The sequence below is a fragment of the Leucoraja erinacea genome, chromosome 4 (assembly GCF_028641065.1).
Source record: "Leucoraja erinacea ecotype New England chromosome 4, Leri_hhj_1, whole genome shotgun sequence".
Lineage (NCBI taxonomy): Eukaryota > Metazoa > Chordata > Chondrichthyes > Rajiformes > Rajidae > Leucoraja > Leucoraja erinaceus.
This window is the reverse complement of record NC_073380.1, coordinates 12726504-12751258: the sequence shown is the minus strand read 5'-3', so window position 1 is coordinate 12751258 and position 24755 is coordinate 12726504. Positions and strand designations below refer to the sequence as shown.

Genomic DNA, 24755 nt, shown 5'->3' with positions numbered 1-24755 from the left:
ATATTCTTCCATCACCTACCGACGGTGTAAATGACTGCGTAAAACTGCCCAATACTTCAAAGTGAATCCTTATCATGACCTCTCCTATTCCTTCGCTCCATAGATGCTGCCTCACCCGCTGAGTTTCTCCAGCATTTTTGTCCACCTTCGATTTTTCCAGCATCTGCAGTTCTTTCTTCAACTTATCATTTAGACACAGGGTTTTTCTTTCACGTGGCTTGGTGTGAAGAGTGTCTATGATTTGAATTGAATGATTGAACAATACAGCATGGAAACAGGCCCTTCGGCCCACCGAGTCCACGCCGACCATCGATCACCCGTACGCACTAGTTTCATGTTATCGCACTTTCATATCCGCTTGCTACACACCAGCCTGGGGAAATTCACAGATTCCAATTAACCTACAAACTCGCTCGTCTTTGGGATGTGGGAGGAGGCCAGAGCACCCGGAGGAAACCCATCTGGTCACAGGGAGAACGTGCAAACTCCACACAGACGGAGCCGGAGGTCAGGATCGAACCCGGGTCTCTGGCGACAGAGGCCAATTCACCAACGTTTGTGTCAATGCGAAAAATTAAAGCATTCAAAAAGGGAATTAAGAATGGTTTAAAATTCCAAATGAATTACAATTTCACTTAGAATTGAGGTTTAAATTCTTTTACCAGCACATAAAAAAGCAGCACAGTAGCACAGCGGGCGGCCCGGTGGCGCAGCGGTAGAGTTGCTGCCTCACAGCGCCAGAGACCCGGGTTCGATCCTGACTACGGGTGCTGTCTGTATGGAGTTTGCATGTTCTCCCTGTGAACGCGTGGGTTTACTCCGGGTGCCCCGATTTGCTCCCACACTCCAGAGATGTACAGGTTAATAGGTTGGTTAGCCTCTGTAAATTGCTTCTAGTGCGTAGGATAGAACTGATGTACGGGTTGGTCCGGACTCGGTGGGCTGAAGGGCCTGTTTCCATACTGCATCTCTAACCTAAACTGGACTAAAGCACAGTAAAGTAAACTAAACTAAACTAAACTAACCTAACCTGTGTTTTGTATCGATGCTGGTTTATACCAAAGATAGGCACTTCTGGAGTAACTCAGTAGGTCAGGCAGCATCTCTGGAGAAGAGGGAGAAGGTGATGATTGAGGTCGGGACCCTTCTCCAGTCTGAAGAAGGGTCACGGCCTGAAACATCGCCCATCCATTTTTCTCCAGAGATGATGCCTGACCCGCTGAGTTTCTCCGGCACTTTTGTGTCTAAGCTGTGCTTTCCTGGAATATCGTTTCCGCAGATGCAAGGAGACATTTGACATTTGCGGCCAACATCCGTGACATGTCTGGGGAGCGGTTGGCTATCGAAGTTGGCGGTGCCTTACACAATTAGGCTCCATCAGTCACTACTCACGGCAGTCCCGCTGGGGTGTTTTCAGAAACAAACAGGCTGTAGGAGACGTTGGTGAACTGCGGGGGCCTGGAACCCACCAGGATGAAAACGGAGGCGGGGGTTCCTTTGTTTCCGCACTTATCGACGGCCAGCACCGTCAACACATACTCGTTGTTCCTCACCAGCGGCAAGCCAGTGGTCCTGATGATGCCGGAGCTTCTGTCAACTTCAAACCTCTCCTCTCCCCCTGCAGGTAGAAGTTACGACAGGTTAGTCACATGAAGAGAGAACACAACGCGAGTCCGAGCCTGTGGCCATTGAGTTATTCCGATTACATTTCCGCACCGCAGCGCGGAGGAAACAGGCCCTTCGGCCCAACCCTTCGCCCGAAGCGGCGACTGCGGAGGGTTGTGGTCCCGACCATGGGGGAAAATGGAGGAGGACTGACTAAACTTTGTGCCTTTCACCACAGTGATGAATGCTGTGGTGGATGTTTGTGTTCAATTTTTATTGTGTATTGTGTGTTCTTTTTTATTGTACCGCTGCTGGCAAATTCATTTCACTGCACTTCATTGTGCATGTGACGAATAAATCTGACTTGACTTGAACTCATCCGCGCCGACACACACGAGCTGATTCCACTTGCCCACGTTTGGCCCATTCAAAGACGAAAATCACCTCATCTCATCTCAGGGGCGGCACGGTGGCGCAGCAGTAGAGTTGCCGCCTTACAGCGCTTACAGACTCGGGTTCGATCCCCGCTCTCCGTGCTTTTCTGTACCTTCTCCCCGTGACTTGCGTGGGTTTTCTCCGAGAATTGTTTTCCTCCCACACCACAAAGGCGTGCAGGTTCATTGGCTTGGTATAAATGTAAAAAAATTGTCCCCGCTGTAGAATAGTGTCCATGTGCTGGGATCGCTGGTCGGTGTGGACCCGGTGGGCCGAAGGGCCTGTTTCCGCTCTCTATCTCTAAACAAAACTAAATTTGTAGGAAGGAACTGCAGGTGCTGGTTTAAACCAAAGATAGACACAACATGCTGGAGTAACTCAGCGGGGACAGGCAGCATCTCTGGAGAGAAGGAATGGGTGACGTTTCGGGTCGATACCCTTCTTCAGACTAAATCTGCCTGTAAGTGATGCATATACCTCTTTTCCCTGCCTATCTAAACGTCACCACCATCACCACCCCTGACAATGCGTTCCAGGCCGCCACCACCCATAAAAAAACGCCCTGTACTCCATTAAACTTTCCCCCTCTCACCTTATAGCTATGCCCTCAAAAGTTGGATATTTCTACCCTGAGAAAAAGGTTCTGCCTGTCTACCGTATCTGTGTCTCTCACTATTTTATATACTTTTATGTGAGGTCACCTCAGCCTTCGACGTTTGGCCCATTCTGTATCTTCATAAGGTCATTAGTGATAGGAGCAGAATTAGGCCATTTGGCCCATCAGGTCTACTCCGCCATTCAATCATGGCTGATCATAATGTCCAGATTAAAAAAAATGTTTTATGAACATTTATGCACATTGACTTTAACTTTTCTGTTTTAAACATTTTAATAAATGTTATGCAAATTCTTGGAAAATTATTCTTGAAAATCTTTTTCCATGTTTGAAGCATGAAACTGTAAATTAAGAAATATTTCTCTCTGCATTATCAAGCTCATATGTTCTAGGGGCAGAATTAGACCATTCAGCCCATCAAGTCTGTTCCACCATTCAATCTTTCCCTCTCAACCCCAATCTCCTCCCTTCTCCCCATAACCTCTGACACCCGTACTAATCAAGAATCTAGCTATCTCTGCCTTAAAAATATTCATTGACTTGGCCTCCACAGCCTTCTGTGGCAATGAATTCCACAGATTCACCACCCTCTGACTAAAGGAATTCCTCCTCATCTCCGTCCAAAAGGATCGTCCCTTAATTCTGAGGCTGTGACCTCTGGTACTAGACTCTCCCATTAGTGGAAGCATCCTCTCTGCATCCACCCTATCCAAGCCTCAGGAGTAAAAACATGGGATCAGCTTCGACATCATCTAAAAATAATTTGGGATATTAGTACGATCAGTAGTTCGAGAAGGATCTCCATTTTTTGAATAATATTATGTCTGCAGGGGTTAGTGATATTGCATATATAAAGAACATTATTTATTGAAAACCTCATACAAACGTCATGTGGATATTAGATTTTTTTGTTGTAAAATAATAATGATCCCAATCATTTTGTCCCTGACCCGCTCACAATAATCAACTGGTTCACGTGAAGATGTTTATCATGTTACATTTCCACACAGCCCACGTCTTTTCTGCGAACATTAGCCTGGAAAACCCTCGATACACCACCATTTACCCATCTTAAGGATGCCTCAGTGGTATCATCGCAACACCGTGTCTTATTAGCAATGTGGGCAGTGGGCAGGTGCTGTAGACCTGCACGGGAAGGTAGACGCTCCCGCCCCCACCAGTCTCGGGCAGATGGGGCTCGTCAGCCTGGGAAGGCAGTCCATCTAGGAGAGGGAAAACTCTGATTTAAAACCTCCACTGCCTTGTGGCCATATCCAGTCATGGAAAAGGCTCCTGGAGTAAACCTCAAGAAAATCCGAAGTTGGAGTCCCTAAGGCAGTTCGTCGTTGTCTACAACCTCGCTCTGGCAGCTCCTGCGACGGAGCTGGTGCCAAACTGTAACGACCCTGCTGTTCCTTTGGATCAATCAGCAACGTGGAGAGGGGGTGGACGTGCTGCATGGGCAACAGCCTGTCCTCCATATGACATTGCCCAGGCTTGCATCCGACCATACATCACCTGCAAACTAGGATGTATCACCCATGGTCAGTCATGACCGAGGGGGGCCTACTATTAGCAATGTAATGTTATCCATGAAAATGATCAGAAAAATTGTTGTTCTTCTGGTTTTGCAATACCTCAAAGTCATTAACTAGTTAGCATGACCCCTTTAAACCAGTTCAAAGGTTGGAACGTTATTTTGTTTTGATTTATCAAAACTGCGCTGTAAATGTTTAAAAAGCAAATGTTTTAGAAATTCTCACAGTTTAAATATTAATATGGTCCTAAGGAATAGGAGTAGAATTAGGCCATCCGGCCCATCAAGTCAACTCTGCCATTCAATCGTGTCTTTATCCATCTCTCCCTCCTAATTCCATTCACCTGCCTTCTCCCCATACCCTCCGACACCCGTACTAATCAAGGATCTATCGATCTCTGCCTTAAAAATATCCACGAACGTGTGTCCACTGATCCACTAAATGTGTTAGTTGAGTGTAGTTTAGTTGAGGGATACAGCGTTGAAACAGGCCCTTCGGCCCGCCGAGTCCACGCCGACCAGCGATCCCCGTTTGCACCCGTTCTGTTTAGTTTAGAGATACGACTCGGAAACGGGCCCTTTGGCCCGCCGAGTCCGTGCCGACCAGCGATCCCCGCACACTAGGGACAATTTGACAATTTTACTGAAGCCAATTAACCTGCAAACCTGCACATCTTTGGAGTGTGGGAGGAAACCGAAATAGTTTAACTTGGCATCTTGTACAGCACAGACATAATGGGCCGAAGGGCCTGTTCCTGTGCTGTGTTGTTCTATTTAAGCCGCCATCATATCAATGATGTTGTCCAGTGACAACAAAACACGACTAATAACATTTTCTTGATGTTCTGTATTGGTTCCTCACTGATATACCATGGCCCCTGGAAATGATCTGTGTGTTCACATTGGGTGACAAGTCTGGTCTCATTTCTCAGCGTGCAATATTTTACTTGCCCGTTGATATTAATGCCCGAGTTCTCAAGTAGACTTCTACAGGTGCACAGTAGAGAGCATGCTGACCGGTTGCATCGTGGCTTGGTTCGGCAACTTGAGCGTCCAGGAGCGGAAAAGACTGCAAAAAGTTGTCAACAGTGCCCAGTCCATCATCGGCTCTGGCCTCCCTACCATCGAGGGGATCTATTGCAGTCGCTGCCTCAAAAAGGCTGGCAGCATCATCAAGGGCCCACACCATCCTGGCCATTCACTCATCTCCCCGCTGCCTTCAGGTAGAAGGTACAGGAGCCTGAAATCTGCAACGTCCAGGTTCAGGAATAGCTGCTTCCCCACAGCCATCAGGCTATTAAACTCAACTCAAACAAAACTCTGAACATTAATAGCCCATTACACTTTATCTGTTTTTTTATGTGTGTATATATATATATTCATTGGTACATGGTTACACTGATTTATACACTGTTCTGTATTTATTTATGCCTACTATATTCTGTTGTGCTGAAGCAAAGCAAGAATTTCATTGTCCTATCTGGGACACATGAGAATAAACGCTCTTGAATCTTGACAGCAAAGTGGGCACCATGTGACAGCAAAGATGTTGTCAAACTGGAAAGGGTACAGAGAAGATTTACCAGGATGTTGCCAGGACTAGAGGGTGTGAGCTATAGGGAGAGGTTGAGTAGGCTGGGTCTCTATTCCTTGGAGCGCAGGAGGATGAGTGTGATCTTATAGAGGTGTATAAAATCGTGAGAGGGATAGATCGCATAGTCTATTGCCCAGTGAGATGAATCGAGGACCAGAGGACATAGGTGAAGGGGGAAAGACTTAATAGGAACCTGAGGGGTAACTTTTTCACGCAAAGGGTGGTGGGTGTATGGAACGAGATGCCAGAGGAGGTAGTTGAGGCAGGGACTATCCTAACATTTCACTGACAGTTAGACAGGTACATGGATAGGACAGGTTTGGAGGGATATGGACCAAACACGTGCAGATGTGACATGTTGGCCGGTGTGGGCAAGTTGTGCTGAGGGGCCTGTTTCCACGCTGTATCACTCTATGACTCTAAGTGCTGGTCAGGTTCACACAAGGTAGGGGACAAAAAAGAAAAAAAGTAAAACATTAATGGTAATATAATAACTGACAACTTAGAGAAAGCAAGTGAGCATCTAACCCCACCCCAAGGGCGAGGGTATCTTCATATCAGGTGCAGGGGTGTTGGTAGAGGGGTTGACCATAACAAGAAAGCAGGGAGTTTGTGAGCAGCACGGTGGCGCAGCGGTAGAGCTGCTGCCTTACAGTGCCAGAGACCCGGGTTCGATCCTGACTACGAAGGAGTTTGCACGTTCTCCCCGTGACCTGCGTGGGTTCAATCCGGGTTCTCTGGTTTCCTCCCACACTTCAAAGACGTACAGGTTTGAAGGTTAATTGGCTTCTGTAAAATAGTAAATTGTCGCTAGTGTGTGGGATAGTGCGAGTGTACAGGGTGATCGCTGGTCGAAGTGGGCTCGCTGGGCCAAAGGGCCTGTTTCCACGCTGGAGTCTAAAGAAAAATGGCGAAAGGAGAACCTTATGGTAGAATGAGGAGAGGGGAATGACAGCCGAACAACTTGTGTCCTTGACACAGGTGGATGGATGAGGAAAGGTATGGGCTGAGGTACATGGATATCTACCCCTGAGTGATAGACAATAGACAATAGACAATAGGTGCAGGAGTAGGCCATTCGGCCTTTCGAGCCAGCACCGTCATTCAATGTGATCATGGCTGATCATCCACAATCAGTACCCCGTTCCTGCCTTCTCCCCATATCCCCTGACTCTGCTATCTTCAAGAGCCCTATCTAACTCTCTCTTGAAAGCATCCAGAGAACCGGCCTCCACCGCCCTCTGAGGCAGAGAATTCCACACGCACAACTCTCTGGGTAAAAAAGCTATTACTCATCTCCGTTCTAAATGGCTTACCCCATATTCTTAAACTGTGGCCCCTGGTTCTGGACTCCCCCAACATCGGTAACATGTTTCCTGCCTCTAGCGTGTCCAATCCCTTAATAATCTTACATAATTCAATAAGATACCCTCTCATCCTTCTAAACTCCAGAGTGTACAAGCCCAGCCGCTCTATTCTCTCAGCATATGACAGTCCCGCCATGCGCGGGAATTAACCTGGTGAACCTACGCTGCACTCCCTCAATAGCAAGCATGTCCTTCCTCAAATTTGAAGACTAAAACCGCACACAATACTCCAGGTTTGGTCTCACTAGGGCCCTGTACAACTGCAGAAGGACCTCTTTGCTCTGATACTCAACTATTTTTATGAAGATATAATAGTGTTTGGGAAATATAAAATTGATTGAGTGAATTGATTGAAAGATACAGCATCTTTGTCCAATATCCCACAGTCTTGTTTAGTTTGGTTTGGACATGCAACATGGAAACGGCCCTTTGTCCCACCGAGCCTATGCCAACCACCGATCAATTATTCACTCTAAGTTCTATGCTATCCCACTTTAGCACACAAGGGGCAATGTACAGAGGGGCACTTATTGGCTTAACATATGATGAGCGTTTGACGGCACTGGGCCTGCACTCGCTGGAGTTTAGAAGGATGAGGGGAAGACCTCATTGAAACATTCAGAATAGTGAAAGGCTTGGATAGAGTGGGTGCAGAGAGGATGTTTCCACTAGTGGGAGAGTCTAGGACCGGAGGACATAGCCTCAGAATTCAAGGACGTTCCTTTAGGAAGATGAGGAGGAATTTCTTTAGTCAGAGGGTGGTGAATCCGTGGAATTCAATGCCACGGAAGGCTGTGGAGGCCGCCTTTGGGTTTTTTTTAAGGCAGAAATGGATTCTTGATTAGTACGGGTGTCAGAGGTTATGGGGGGAAGGCAGGAGAATGGGGTTAGGGGGAGAAGAGATAGATCAGCCATGATTGAATGGCGGAGTGGACTTGATGGGTTGAATGGCTTTAATTCCGCTCCTTTAACCTAAGAACATGAATTAACCTGAAAACCTGCAGGTCTTTGGGATGTGGGGTGAAACCGGAGCACCCGAAGCAAACCAACCTCCTCACTGGAGGGCAGTCACGGTGGCGCAGCGGTAGAGTTGCTGCCTTACAGCGAATGCAGCGCCGGAGACCCGGGTGCAATCCCGACTACGGGTGCTGTCTGTACGGAGTTTGTACGCTGTCCACGTGACCTGCGTGGGTTTTCTCCCAAAAATCTTCGGTTTCCTCCCACACTCCAAAGACATAGGTTTGTAGATTAATTGGCTTGGTAAATGTAAAAATTGTAAAAAAATGTAAACATTGTCCCTAGTGTGTGTAGGATAGTGTTAATGTGCGGGGATCGCTAGTCGGCGTGGACCCGGTGGGCCGAAGGGCCTGTTTCCGTCCTGTATCTCTAAACTAAAGCTGGGTGAGGCCTACACAATTTACAGAGGACTCCGAGGCCTATTATGACATGCAAGCCTTTCCACATTCGACTGGTGCCCCTGTGGCGTGCTGGGACTCTAACTGGGTTCAGAATTTTCTCTTGGGTGGCTTTGCAAATGTCATAAGTGGATTTCTTATACATATCATGATAGCCTGACTTGAATGCCATGGACTTGGACCAGGCAGGTGGGACATGTTGACCGGTGTGGGCAGGTTGGACCGAAGCGCCTGTTTCCACGCTGTATCACTCTATGACTATGACAATTAATCCACAAACCGGCGTGCCTTTGGGATATAGGATGAAATCCGAGCACCCTGAGGAAATACATGTGGTCACAGGGAGAACGTGCAAGCTCCGCGCAGACAGCACGCTGGTCAGGATTGAAACTTTGTAAGGCAGCAGCTCTATCAGCTGTGTCACTGTGCCGCCATGATATATATCAACATATACCAACAAAACATTCCCACTTGCAGAGGGACCAGAGGGAGGTTTACGAGAATGATCCCAGGAATGTGTGGGTTAACGTATGATGAGCGTTAGACGGCACTGGGCCTCTACTCGCTGGAGTTTAGAAGAATGAGGGGGGGACCTCATTGAAACTTACCGAATAGTGAAAGGCTTGGATAGAGTGGATGTGGAGAGGTTTCCACCAGTGGGAGAGTCTAGGACTAGAGTACACCCCCTCAGAAATAAAGGACGTTCCTTTAGGAAGGAGATGAGGAGGAATTCTTTAAGTCAGAGGGTGGTGAATCTGTTGAGTTCTTTGCCACAGAGGGTTGTGGAGGCCAGGTTAGTGGATATTTTTAAGGCAGAGCTAGATAGATTCGTGATTAGTACGGGTGTCAGGGTTTATGGGGAGAAGGCAGGAGAATGGGGTTAGGAGGGAGAAATAGATAAGCCATGATTGAATGGCGGAGCAGATGGCTGTGCAGGCCAAGTCAGCGGATATTTTTAATGCGATTGGCCGACTTTCTTGCTTACCTTCCGTTAGAAAGTATTCCATTCCATCGGCAGAGTGATCGGAGTCATCCCAGGCGGATAGCTGGAAAACCGGGGTACCCTTCGTAGCATCCGGAGCTACGACTGTTAAATACGGGAACAGCTGCATTGTCCACGCGGGAAAACATTCCCTCAACAACTTTATCGTCAGATGGCAAAGGTACCAATCATCACCTGCAACAAACAGCACATTTAGATCATGACCTTTTCTTACATCCTATGCAATTATTTTCCAATTAAATCCTAACACTCAGTTTCAGTTTGAGTTCAGTTTATTGTCACTTGAACCGAGGTACAGTGAAACGCTTTTTGTCACGTGCTAACCAGTCAGCGGAAAGACTTGATTACAATTGAGCCATTTACACTGTACAGATCCATGATAAGGGAATAGCGTTTAGTGCAAGGTAGTACACTGGAATTTGGAAGGATGAGAGGGCATCTTATTGAAACATATAAGATTATTAAGGGTTTGGACACACACGAAACATGTTCCCGATGTTGGGGGAGTCCAGAACCAGGGGCCACCGTTTAAGAGTAAGGGGTAAGCCATTTAGGATGGAGATGAGGAAAAACGTTTTCACACAGAGAGTTGTGAGTCTGGGGAATTCTCTGCCTCAGAGGGCAGTGGAGGCAGGTTCTCTGGATGCTTTTAAGAGAGAGTTAGATAGGGCTCTTAAAGATAGCGGAGTCAGGGGGATATGGGGAGAAGGCAACAACGGGGTACTGATTGGGGATGATCAGCCATGATCACAGTGAATGGCAGTGCTGGCTCGAAGGGCCGAATGGCCTAATCCTGCACCTATTGTCTATTGTCTATTGTTTATTGTCTATTATCCCGAGTTTGTAGGATAGAGCTAATTGTTGGTCGGCGTGGACTAGGCAGGCCGAAGGGGTACTGATTGGGGATGACCAGCCATGATCACAGTGAATGGCTCGAAGGGCCGAATGGCCTAATCGTGCCTCTATTGTCTATCATCTATTGTCTAAAGCCAGCAAAGTCCGATCAAAGATAGTCAGAGGGTCACCAAAGCGGTAGGTAGTGGTTCAGCACTGCTCTCTGGTAGCGGTAGGGTGGTTCAGTTGCCTGATAACAGCTGGGAAGAAACCGATGGTAATCATGTATTGTCTTTCCATGACTGAATTGCACGCTACAAAAAAGCTTTTCACTGTATCTCGGTACATGTGACAATAAACTAAACTACACTAAACTACAATACTGCAACTGATAAAGGAATACATTAGTTTAGTGTAGTTTAGAGATACAGCGCGGAAACAGGCCCTTCGGCCCACCGGGTCCGCGCCGACCAGTGATCCCTGCACATTAACACTTTCTTATACACACTAAGGACACTTTTTACATTTACCAAGCCAATTTACCTACAAACCTGTACATCTCAGTAGTGTGGGAGGAAACTGAAGATCTTGGACAAAACCCACGCGGCCATGGGGAGAATGTACAAACTCCGTACAGAGTATACAAACCCGTAGTCGGGATCGTACCCGGGCCTCCGGCGCTGTAAGGTCAGCAACTCTACCACTGCGCTACCTATGCCACCCTTACATGAAAAGTGAATAACGTTTATTGCAAGGTAAAGCCAGCAACGTCCGATCAAAGATAGTCTGAGGGTCACCAAATGAGGTAGATAGTAGTTCAGCACTGCTTTCTGGTTGTGGTAGAATGGTTCAGTTGCCTGATAACAGCTGGGAAAAACGCTGATCAAGAACCTGAAAATCTCCCCTTTAAAAACACGCAATGACTTGGCCTCCTCCGCAATCTGTCAATGAATTCCACAGATTCACCACCCTCTGACGCAGTGGCACGGTGGCGCAGCGGTAGAGCTGCTGCCTTACAGCGCCAGAGACCCAGGTTCAATCCTGACTACGGGTGCTGTCCGTGCAAAGCTTGTACGTTCTCCCCGTGACCACGTGGGTTTTCTCCGGGTGCTCCGGTTTTCCCCCACACACTCCAAAGACGTGCAGGTTTGGAGGTTAGTTGGCTTTGGTAAAAATATTGAAGTCAGGATGGAACCTGGGTCTCTTGCGCTGTAAGGCAGCAATTCTTGTGCAGGCCGAGGAGATTAGTTTAACCTGGCATCATCAAGTCATAAGGAATAGGAGTAGAATTAGGCCATTCGGCCCATCAAGTCTTCAATCGTGTCTGATCTATCTCTCCCTCCTAACCCCATTCTCCTGCCTTCTCCCCATAACCTCTGACACCCGTACTAATCAAGAATCTATCTGTCTCTGCCTTAAGAATATCCACCGACTTGGCTTCCACAGCCTTCTGTGGCAAAGAATTCTACAGATTCACCACCTTCTTGATTAAAGAAATTCCTCCTAAAGGAACGTCCTTTAATTCTGAGGCAATGACCTCTAGTCCTAGACTCTCCCACCAGTGGAAATATCCTCTCCACATCCACTCTATCCAGGCCTTTCACTATTCCGTACATCTCAATGAGGTTCCCCCATCATTCTTTTAAACTCCAGCGAGTACAGGCCCAGTGCCGACAAACGCTCATCATATGTTAACCAGTCACTCATTCCTGGGACCATTCTTGTAAACCTCCTCTGGACCCTCTCCAGAGCCAGCACATCCTCCCTCGGATACGGGGCCCAAAATGCTTTGTTCGGCATGAAGGGGCAGTTCCCATGCTGTACCGGTCTATGGATACAAAGCATGCTGCCTCCACTTGAACGACTCCAAGATTTCTATGACTCTGATGCTGCCTGTAAAATTAATTCATATACTTATCCTTCTGTGAACGCAAGGAAGCTGCTATTTTAAATTTTACTTCCAGCTTATTTTCAAGTGTGTCCTCCAGTTTTGCATTTCTGGCTTAATTAAGGATAATAATCTGTATTTCATCTATTCTATTTAATATTTTACACATTCATGTGAAGGTCCTTCTTAATTGCATCTTTTCATACTGCAAAGCCCAAGCCGCTCTAATCTCTCCTCATTCCTTTTCGTTTGGCCACGGTGTCGCTTGTTTGTGTCCCGGCTGAGTCCATGAAAGTGTGAGTTTGGTTCTGTGATGACATGCCAGCCTCAGTCAGACAATCACCAAGTCAAATCCCAATTCGGGACTCGAGCCTAATCGAAACTGGCATTTCAAAGCAGGTTTGAGGGAGCACTGCAACGCTGGCAAGCAACAATCAGCTACAGTGGCTTGCAAAAGTATTCATACTCCTTGAACTTTTCCATATTTTGTCACGTTACAACCAGAAACGTAAATGTATTTTATTGGGATTTTATGTGATAGACCAACACAAAGTGGCGCATAATTGTGAAGTGGAAGGAAAATGATACATGGTTTTCAAATTTTTTTACAAATAAAAAACTGAAAAGTGTGGCATGCAAAAGTATTCAGCCCCCTTTACTCTGATACCCCTAAATAAAATCCAGTGCAACCAATTGCCTTCAGAAGTCACCTAATTAGTAAATAGAGTCCACTTGTGTGTAATCTAATCTCAGTATAAATACAGCTGTTCTGTGAAGGCCTCAGAGGATTGTTAGAGAACATTAGTGAACAAACAGCATCATGAAGCCCAAGGAACACTTCAGACAGGTCAGGGATAAGGTTGTGGAGAAGTTTAAAGCAGGGTTAGGTTATAAAAAAAAATCCCAAGCTTTGAACATCTCACGGAGCACTGTTCAATCCATCATCCGAAAATGGAAAGAGTATGGCACAACTGCAAACCTACCAAGACATGGCCGTCCACCTAAACTGACAGGCCGGGCAAGGAGAGCATTGATGAGAGAAGCAGCCAAGAGGCCCATGGTAACTCTGGAGGAGCTGCAGAGATCCACAGCTCAGGTGGGAGAATCTGTCCACAGGACAACTATTAGTTGTGCACTCCACAAATCGGGCCTTTATGGAAGAGTGGCAAGAAGAAAGCCATTGTTGAAAAAAAGCCACAAGATGTCCCGTTTGCAGTTTGCCACAAGCCATGTGGGGGACACAGCAAACATGTGGAGGAAGGTGCTCTGGTCAGATGAGACCAAAATTGAAGTTTTTGGCCTAAATGCAAAACGCTATGTGTGGTGGAAAACTAACACTGCACATCACCCTGAACACACCATCCCCACTGTGAAACATGGTGGTGGCAGCATCATGCTGTGGGGATGCTTTTCTTCAGCAGGGACAGCGAAGCTGGTCAGAATTGATGGGAAGACAGATTGGAGCCAAATACAGGGCAATTTTGGAAGAAAACCTGTTAGAGTCTGCAAAAGACTTGAGACTGGGACGGAGGTTCACCTTCCAGCAGGAGAACGATCCTAAACATACAGTCAGAGCTACAATGGAATGGTTTAGATCAAAGCATATTCATGTGTTAGAATGGCCCAGTCAAAGTCCAGACCTAAATCCAATTGAGAATCTCAGGCAAGACTTGAAAATTGCTGTTCACAGACGCTCTCCATCCAATCTGACTGAGCTTGAGCTATTTTGCAAAGAAGAATGGGCACATATTTCAGTCTCTAGATGTGCAAAGCTGGTGGAGACATACCCCAAAAGACTTGCAGCTGTAATTGCAGCGAAAGGTGGTTCTACAAAGTATTGACTCGGGGGGGCTGAATACTTTTGCACGCCACACTTTTCAGTGTTTTATTTGTAAAAAAATTTGAAAACCATGTATCATTTTCCTTCCACTTCACAATTATCAAGAGTCAAGAGTCAAGAGTCAATTTAATTGTCATTTGGACCCCTGGAGGTCCAAACGAAATGCCGTTTCTGCAGCCATACATTACACACAAATAGACCCCAGACACAACATAATTACATTTTACATAAACATCCATCACATAGCTGTGATGGAAGGCCAAAAAAAACTTATCTCTCCAATGCACTCCCCCCCCCCGATGTCAGAGTCAAAGTCAAAGCCCCCGGCTGGCGATGGCGATTGTCCCGCGGCCATTGAAGCCACGCCGGGTGGTGCGAGGTCGCACACCGGGTCTTGGTGTTGGAGCCCCCGGTGTGCGCTCGCAAAGTCCCGCGGCCATTCCAGCCGCGCGGGGCAGTGATGTAGTCCCCGCTCCAGGAGCTCTTCAACCCCGCAACACGGGCGGGAGAATTCGCCATTGCAGGAGCCCCGAAAAGCGGTCTCCCTCCAGGGATCCGCGGGCTCCCGGTGCCGCCGTCCACAGACCTGTCGTTGGAGCCTCCGCATCAGCAGCAGCAGCGGCATCGGCAGCAGCAGCCTCCGCATCAGCAGCAGCAGCAGCAGCAGCAGCAGCAGCGGCAGCGCTCCTCCACCGCTCCACCCGCTCCGGACTCGGCCAGCTCCGCGACGGCGATGGTGAGTCGGCACCAGAGTCCCCGGCTTCTTCCTGTTGGAGGCCGCTCCTCGTTGCGGCCCCAACGACAACGGAAACCCGACGAAAAAAGGTCGGGTCTCCAGTGCAGGGAGAGATTTAAAAAAGTTTCCCCCCCCCTCCTCCCACCCCACCCCCACCCCCCCACACACACACCCCAACAGAAAATAACAAAAACTACATTAAAACACAGACAGAAAAATAATAAAACGCGGACAGACTGCAGAGGCCGCTGCTGGCCAGAGCCGCACCGCCCACCGGTCTCCACCACCCTCTGAGGCAGAGAATTCCACAGACTCACAACTCTCTGTGAGAAAAAGTGTTTCCTCGTCTCCATTCTAAACGGCTTACCCCTTACTCTTAAACTGTGGCCCCTGGTTCTGGACTCCCCCGGCAACATGTTTCCTGCATATAGAGTGTCCAAACCCTTAATAATCTTATATGTTTCAATAAGATCCAATACAAGCCCAGCCGCTCCATTCTCTCAGCTGTGACAGTCCCGCCATCCCGGGAATTAACCTTGTAAACCTACGCTGCACTCCCTTAATAGATGCTAGTTTAAACCGAAGATAGACACAAAAAGGTGGAGTAACTCAGCGGGGCAGGAGGTATCTATGGAGCGAAGGGATGGGTGACGTTTTGAGACAAGACCCTTCTTCAGACAGTCAACATTGGCTCTTTCCTTTATCATTGTTACTTTTTTGCATAACTTTCATTCACTGTTCTTTGTCTCTCCACAACCTCGTCTATATCTCTCGTTTCCCTTATCCATAACCGGTCTGAATCTGAAGAAGGGTCTCGACTCGAAATGTCACCCATTCGTTCTCTCCAGAGATGCTACCTGACCCGCTGAGTTACTCCAGCATTTTGTGTCTATCTTCAGTTTAAACCAGCATCTGCAGTTCCTTCCGACAATGCATAGTTTAGTTGAGTTTGGTTTGGTTTGGAGATACCGCGCGGAAAAAGGCCCTTCGGCCCACGGAGTCCGTGCCGACCAGCGATCCCTGCACATTAACGCAATCCTTCATGCGCCAGGGACAATTTTTCAATTATACCAAGCCAATTAACTTTCAGACCTGTACGTCTTTGGAGTGTGGGAGGAAACTGGAGCACCCGGAGAAAACCTATGTGGTCATTGGGAGAAGGTACAAACTCCATACAAACAGCACCCGTAGTCAGGATTGAATCCGTGTGTCTCTGGCACTGGAAGGCAGCAACTCTACCGCTGCGCCACCGTGCCGCCCTCTGGAATAAAACCCTTAAATAAAACATTAATTATGCACTACTGGCACTTACTGACTTAAAGGCCTGTCCACTTAGGCGATTTTTTTGGGCGACTGTCATAGTCGTAGGAGGTCGCCAAAAAAAACGGCGACTGAAACCCCCCCCCCCCCCCCCCCCCCCCACGACAATGTCTACAACAAACTACCACCTAGTCGACGTCAAGCTACGGCAAGCTACCGACAACCGGCGACCCATTAGGTCCTCCACCTATGACGTCCACAGGCGACAACCTACGACAACCGAAGTCAACCTACGTCCGCCCACGACAAACTACGACCCTGTCGGCGACAACTGAAGACAATTTAGTCGCCGGTACCGGTCGCCGATTGACGTGGGTTGACGTAGGTAGTCGCCCATGGTACTCACCAGTCAGCACCCAGCGACAACCAACGCTATACTTACATATATATACACATACACATATACATATATATATATATACACACACATATATATATATAACACACACATATATATATATACACATACATATATAATATATATATATATATATATACACGCACATATATATATACACACATATATATACACATATACACACACACACATATATATATATATACACACATATATGTATGTATATATATACACACACACATATATATGTATATATATGTGTATGTATATATATATATATATGTGTATGTGTATATATATATATATATATGTGTATGTGTATATATATATATGTGTGTATATATGTATGTATAAATGTGTGTGTGTATATATATATATGTGTGTGTGAATGTGCATATATATATATGTATATATGTGTGTGTGTGTGTATATATATATTTGTATATATATATATATATCGTAATCCATTCTATGTACAACCTCTAGTTTTATGTTATGGAAAGGAAGTAAGCAGGACAAGAAAAAGAAAACAATAGAAAGAGGAAAAAGTGGAAAAATAGATGGTAGAGAGTAGAAAAACGTGAAGTGTGTATATAAAAGAAATAAAAAATAAAAAAAGTGGAAAGTAGAAATAGAAGAGAAGGCCCCTTAAAAGAGAATTTTTCAAATCTGTATTCGGAGATGTAGATCTATCCACGTCATGAACGGAAATCAGCAATCTTTACGGTACCGCTGCATCACATGATTCCAAAAAGTTAATTCCTCGGACTATATTTGATCGGAATTTACTGAATTTATCTTGCACCAAAAAATATTCCCATTATTCCCAACATGTCCCTGCACACTGTGGATGGCTCGATGGTAATCACGTATTGTCTTTCCGCTGGCTGGTTAGCAGGCAACAAAAGCTTTTCAAAGTACCAATGTGACAATTAACTAAACTAAACTCAAACTCAAAACAGGGATGTAAGCCTTATAAGGTACTGGACAGACCAGATTTGGAGTATTGTAAGCAGTTTTGGGCAACCTATCTGAGGAAGGGTGTGCTGGCATTGGAGAGGGTCCAGAGGAGGTTTACAAGAATGATCCCAGGAATGAGTGGGTTAACGTATGAGAGGATGTTTCCACCAGTGGGAGAGAGTCTAGGATTAGAGGTCACAGCCTCAGAATTAAAGGATGTTCCTTTCGGAAGGAGATGAGGAGGAACTTCTTAAGTCAGAGGGTGGTGAATCTGTGGAATTCTTTGCCACGGAAGGCTGTGGAGGCCAATGGATATTCTTAAGGCAGACATTGATACATTCTTGAATACTACGGGTGTCAGGGGTTATGGGGAGAAGGCAGAAGAATGGGGTTGGGAGGGAAAGATAGATCAGCCATGATTGAATGGCGGATATAGACACAAACAGCTGAAGTCACTCAGCGGGATAGACAGCATCTCTGGAGAGAAGGAATGTGACGTTTCGGGTCAAGGCCCTTCGGGATCTCTGGAGAGAAAGAATGGTCGAGACCCTTCTTCAGACCCGAAACATCACCCTTTCCTTCTCTCCAGAGATGCTGTCTGTTCCGCTGAGTTACTACAGCTTTTTGTGTCAATCCTTGGTTTAAACCAGCATCTGCTGTTCCTTCTTACACATGAATGAATGGCGGAGTAGGTTTGATGGGCCAAACGGCTTAATTCTGATCCTAGAACTTATGACCTAAAGACCCGGCTAATCAAACCAGATCCCTTCCTGATAATATTTAACTGGTGTCATGAAGTCATTAGAATCTATCTGTCTCTGCCTTAAAAATACCATTGACTCGGCCTCCAGAGCCATCTGTGGCAAAGAATTCCACTGATTCACCACCCTCTGATTAAAGACATTTCTCCTCATCTCCTTCCTGTAAGAACGTCCATTAATTCTGAGGCTGTGACCTCCAGACCTAGACTCTCCCACTAGTGGAAACATCCTCTCTACATCCACTCTATCCAGGCCTTTCACTATTCTGTAAGTTTCAACAAAGATCTCCCTCTCATCCTTCCAAACTCCAGCGAGTAGAGGCCCAGAGCTGTCAAACGCTCATCATATATTGATATGATGTGAATGAGGAGCAGTGATTGTGTTGATAATCTGGGAGAAAGTCAATGAGTGAGGCTTCGGTAGTGACTAGGCCTCAGGAGGAAAACCAGTGGGGCCTCACTGCCAAAAATATCCAGACAGCATCTGACATCTGGCAAAACTAGGCCAAAGCTTCATCTTCTGTCAAAGCGAAGGCATTTAAAAACAGTTATAATTGCTTTAAATTATTGAACGAAAATTACTGAAAAAAATAAAATTAATTAAGATTACATTAAAATTAATTAAAATTAATTAACATTTAAATTAAATGAAACATTAAATAAACACAGATTTAAAAATTCCTTACCAGAGTACTGAATACTCAATACAGGTGTTTGAAAACGCACACCTCCAGATTCAGGGACAGATTCTTCCCAACTGTTTTCAGGCAACTGAACAATCCCCCCATCTGCTAGATTGTTGTCCTGATCTCGCATCTACCTCATTGTAGACCTTGGAACTATTTTTAAATTGGACCTCAATGTTATATCTTCGTACCAAATGTTGTACCTACCATGCGCTGGCACAGCGGTAGAGTTGCTGCCTTACAGCGCCAGAGACCTGGGTTTGATCCTGACTACGGTGCTATCTGTAGGGAGGCTATACATTCTCCATGTGACCACGTGGGTTTTCTCCGGGTGCTCCGGTTTCCTCCCACACTCTATAGAAGTACGTGTTTATAAGTTAATTGGCTTCTATAAATTGTCCCTAGTGTGTAGGATAGTGCTGTTGATGGGGTGATCGCTGGTCGGCATGGACTTGGTGGGCCGAAGGGCCTGTTTCCACACTGTATCTCTAACATCTGAATGCATGGGCAGCGCCATTGGTCTCAATGTTTAGAATGGGATATACTGCACTACAATATCCTGCCCTCTGCATCTTCCCCTTTGCTCCACCTATTGTACTTCAGTTTAACTTGATTGTATCTATGTGTGATCTATCTGACCTGTTTGGATGGCTTGCAATCTAAAGCTTTTCACTGGATCTCAAAAGAAGGACACAAAGCAGTGCAGTAACTCAGCAGGTCAGGCAGCGTCTCTGGAGAACAAGTATCGCCGACATTTCAGTTCGGGACCCTTCTTCGAACCGGATCAGAAGAAGGGTCCCGACCCAAAACGCCACCTATCCATGTTCTCCAGAGCTGCTGCCTGGCTCGCTGAGTTACTCCAGCATTTTGTGTCCTTTTTTTGTAAACCAGCATCGTCCGTTCCTTGCTTATATATTCACTGTACCTCATTACATGTGACAATATAAATGCTGGAAATACTCAGCAGACTGGGTAGCAAATTATTCAGAGTCAGAAGGAGAGTCAACGTTTCTGAAGATTGCAGCACGTCCAACCTGACGCAGGATTTATGAACAGATTTAGATTAGAGATACAGCGTGGAAACAGACTCTCTGGCCCACCAGCGATCACCCGTACACTAGTTCTATCCTATAGAAGTCAATTTCTCTACAGACCCGTACGTCTTTGCGGTGTGGGAGGTAACCGGAGCACCCGGCGAAAACCCACGCAGGTCACAGGGAGAATGTACTAGCTCCAGACAGACAGCACCCGTAGTCAGGATCAAATCCGGATCACTGGCACTGTAAGGCAGCAACTCTGTTTCCATGCTGTATTATGCACCAACTGTAGCCGGGACATCGCATATTTTGTGCAAAATTTGACCGCCCTTGTCCCGTATTTGGCTGCTACTACTCAGGTCGAGGGGACTGTCGTGTCGGAGCGCCGCGTCCGGCCCCGCCTCACCCGTCCCGACGTATTGCAGCCCATGGAGTGCAGCAGCAGCGCCTCGCCCGTTGGTTGGCAGCCCGGCCAGCTGTCCGACCTTCGGACCTTCACTCACCACCGACACCACCACCACCCCTCCTTCTCATGGCCGATCGTCGGTTCATGAGTTGGATGGGGTGCTGGACTTTGCACGCGACATCACGCGGCCCGGGCCAAAACTCCTCAGCTGGCCCGCCGGCTGGGCTTTGTGTGCAGTCCAGCACCCGGGCCAACTCATGATTCACCCAGCCACGGCCGAGTCGGTCAATGAATTGCTGTCGGGAATTTGTCCCGTATTTTGACCTTTTGTCCCTTATTTGGGAGTGAGGAAGTTTACTACCCGAACTATACTATACCAAAGACGTGCAGGTTTGTAGGTTAATTGGCTTCTGGAAATTGTCCCTCGTGTTCACAAGTTCACGTTATACGAGTAGAATTAGGCCATTCGGCCCATCGAGTCTACTCCGCCATTCAATCATGGCTGATCTCTGCCTCCTAATCCCATTTTCCTGCCTTCTCCCCATAACCCCTGACACCCATTCTAATCAAGAATTTGTCCATCTCTGCCTTAAAAATACCCACTGACTTGGCCTCCACAGCCCTCTGTGGCAATGAGTTCCACAGATTAACTACCCTCTGACTGAAGAAGTTCCTCCTCACCTCCTTTCTAAAAAAGCGCCCTTTAATTCTGAGGCTGTGACCTCTGTGACCTCTGGTCCGAGACTCTCCCACCAGTGGAAACATCCTTTCTATCCGGTCTATTCATTATTCTGTGTGTTATTTGTGCGTGGGATAGAATGGGTGGTCGCTGGTCTGTGTGGACTAGAGAGGGCCAAAGGACCAGTTTCCTCGCTGTATCCCTAAACTAAACCAAGAGATGTCTCTCAGACTCACAATACAAGCAGCAATATACGACGCCCCTGGGATTCAACCCGGGTGACAAAAAAAATTGTAAGTCCTGTGATCTTTTGAACTTCAAGCCTCAGATCTCATTTGGGATAGGAGCTTTTAAAGTGATAAATTAAAAAAGGCTTTGACATCCGCGGCTCCGACACGAACAGCTGGTAGACCCATCAGCTGCCGGTGAAGAGGATTTTTTTTAAGTGGTAACTATGGGACATTAATTCCCAGTTTGAGTCCGCTTTGGCATTTCATGACGTAAACTGCTCTAGTTGATGGGTCTCTGTGATGGACCGAGCATGGAGCAAAAAGAATGGAGTCGAAATTCCTTTCAGCAGCACGGGGCTTTAGAAATCAATGGAGTCTTGATAGCGCTAATATTTGAGGCAAAGAAAAGCACACAGTGGGAGATGGCTGTCGAGACAAAATACCCCCTTGCCAGCTCTCCGTAACCACGGAGGCCCATCTGCTTGGTGGGATTCACTGCTAATTAACATGGCCCCTTTCTTCCATTGTCCTTGTCTGCAGTTCAGAGCTCCCAGCCGTCAATGGGTATCTCCTCTGGGTATGTTGCTGTCAAATTGGCAGCACCGATCCTTTTCATTTAGAGGAGTGATCAGTGGCTCAGCGACACCAGTCATGGAAGTGTGCCACGGATATAATGATCAGAGTTTAAAAAAACAGGCCGAGCTCTTCTTTTTTAGTTTGGTCTAGTTTGGGGGCACAGCACGGAAACAGGTCCTTCGGCCCATCGAGTCCGCGTAGACCAGCGATCCCCGCACACATTAACACCGTCCTACATGCACCGGGGACAATTGTACACGTACACCAAATCAATGAACCTACAAACCTGTACGGCCTTTGGAGTGTGGGAGGAAACCGAAGATCTCGGAGAAAACCCACGCGGGTCACGGGGAGAACGTACAAACTCCATACAGACAAGCTCCCGTAGTTGGGATGGGACCTGGGTCTCTGGCGCTGCAAGCACTGTAAGGCAGCAACACTCCCGCTGCGGCACTATTTACGCCCAAGATAGACACAAAGTGCCAGAGCAACTAGGTGGGTTGAACAGCATCTCTGGAGGAACAGAATAGGTGACATTTCGGCTCAAGCATAGAAACATAGACAATAGGTGCAGGAGTAGGCCATTCGGCCCTTCGAGCCAGCACCGCCATTCAATATGATCATGGCTGATCAACTAAAATCAGTACCCCGTTCCTGCTTTCTCCCCATATCCCTTGATTCCGTTAGCCCGAAGAGCTAAATCTATCTCTCTCTTGAAATCATCAAGAAGGATCGAGGCTCTTCTGCAGACCACACTGCACAGACGTATCGGCTTGTAGGTTAATTGGCTTTGGTAAACTTGTAAATTATCCCTAGTGTTTGGAGGATTCTGTTAATGTGCGGGGATCGCTGATCACAGAAGATAGACATAAAGTGCTGGAGTAACTCAGTTGGTCAGGCAGCAACTCTGGAGTTTAGTTTAGTTTTAGAGATACAGCGCGGAAACAGGCCCTTCGACCCACATGGTCCGCGCCGATCAGCGATCCCCGCACACTAACGCTATCCTACACACACTGGGGACAATTTACAAGTTTACCCAAGCCAATTAACCTACAAACTTGTACGTCTTTGGACTGTGGGGGGAAACCGAAGATCTCGGTAAAAACCCACGCGGGTCACGGCAAGAACGTACAAACTCCGTACAGACAGCACCCGTGGTCAGGAGCGAACCCGGGTCTCCGGCGCTGTGAGGCAGCAACTCTACCGCTGCGCCACCGTGCAGAGGTAGGTGAAGTTTGGGGCCGAGACCCTCTTCAGCCCACGAGGCGCAGGTGGGGGAAAGGGCGAGCTGGAGAGGATGGAAGGGAGAGAAGTATTGACTGACGGCAGCCCCTTGAGATTAAACACAAATAGTTTGTCGTTCGGCAAACATACTCGTGTTTCATTTGCGTATCTCTGCAGAATAAACAGCGACATGGTGCCATTCATGTAAAGTCCGCCTAGATAATCACGCACATCATTTGGACAGCAGACTGGGAATTTCAAATTTGCACAGCTAAACAAACAACTAGTTAAAGCCCTCACAGTGACAATTCACTCCTGACACTTTCATCAAACGCTCATTCTTAATTAACTCTGCCATGGATAAAACATACCAGGACTACTGTGCATGGGTCGACTGGGCTTGTATTCACTGGAATTTAGAAGGATGAGAGGGAATCTTATAGAAACATATACAATTCTTATACAATAAAGGTTGAATGCAGGTAAAAAATGTTCCCCATGTTGGGGGGAGTCCAGAACCAGGGGGGGTCACAGTTTAAGAATAAGGGGTAAGGCCATTTAGGACTGAGATGAGGAAAAACTTTTTCACCCAGAGAGTTGTGAATCTGTGAGACTCTCTGCCACAGAAGGCAGTGGAGGCCAATTTACTGGGTGTTTTCGAGAGAGAGTTAAATATAGCTCTTAGGGCTAACGGAATCAAGGGATATGGTGAGAAAGCAGGAACGGGGTCCTGATTTTGGATGATTAGCCATGATCATATTGAATGGCGTTGCTGGCTCGAATGGCCGAATGGCCTACTCTTGCACTTATTTTCGATGTTTCTATGTTTCTATAGTGTCACTGTAGTCTGCATGCCAATGAATATACAGATGCACGCATTTCTTCTGCATCCTAAAGGACATTGGTGAAAAACCAGTTTGGTTCAGTTTAAAGATACAGCATGGAAACAGGCCCTTCGGACCACTGAGTCCATGCCGACCAGCGATCCCCACACACTAGCACTATCCTACATGCTAGGGACAAACCAATTAACCTACAAACCTGTATGTCTTTGGAGCATCTCTGGGGGAAAGGAATAGGTGACGTTTCGGGTCGGGACCCTTCTTCAGACCATTTCTCCACAGATACTGCCTGAGCCGCTGAGTTACTTTGTGTCTTGTGGTGAATGTATCAACTGAACGTAACCAACTTTAAAAAAAAACTCTTCCCACAAAGAAATATTGTGGGAATCAAACAAAATGAATGGCATTTACCCGCCAATGCTCAGTCGATAATGTATAAACAAATAATTGATACTGCCTGGAATATTGGCGATGTTTTGCTCATTTAGTTTTGGGGATCTGGACTTTGTTGGTAAGACCAACGTCTACTGTTCATTAGAGTTAGAAAGAGCTCGTAAAGGTAGCGGAGACAGGGGATATGGGGAGAAGGCAGGAACGGGGTACTGATTGTGGATAATCAGCCATGATCGCAATGAATGGCGGTGCTGGCTCGAAGGGTTGAATGGCCTACTCATGCACCTATTGTCTATTGTTTATTGTCTATTGTCATTCCTAATTGCCTTCTTCAACCATCGGAGTCTTGGTGAAGGTAATCCTGTTGATCCCATAATCACCACACATCTAACTTCAAGTAATCCTTGCATCCTC

The 24755-nt window shown here is 46.8% G+C and overlaps 1 protein-coding gene across 1 annotated transcript in view; it reads right to left on the bottom strand.

The window, feature by feature from the left end:
• The window catches only part of si:dkey-22o22.2 (neural-cadherin), a 354455-nt gene that overhangs the window by 119291 nt on the left and 210409 nt on the right, over nt 1-24755 (bottom strand). The window contains 2 exon segments of the mRNA XM_055633687.1: nt 1393-1618; nt 9555-9746. Of these exon segments, the coding sequence (XP_055489662.1) occupies nt 1393-1618; nt 9555-9746 (418 nt within the window).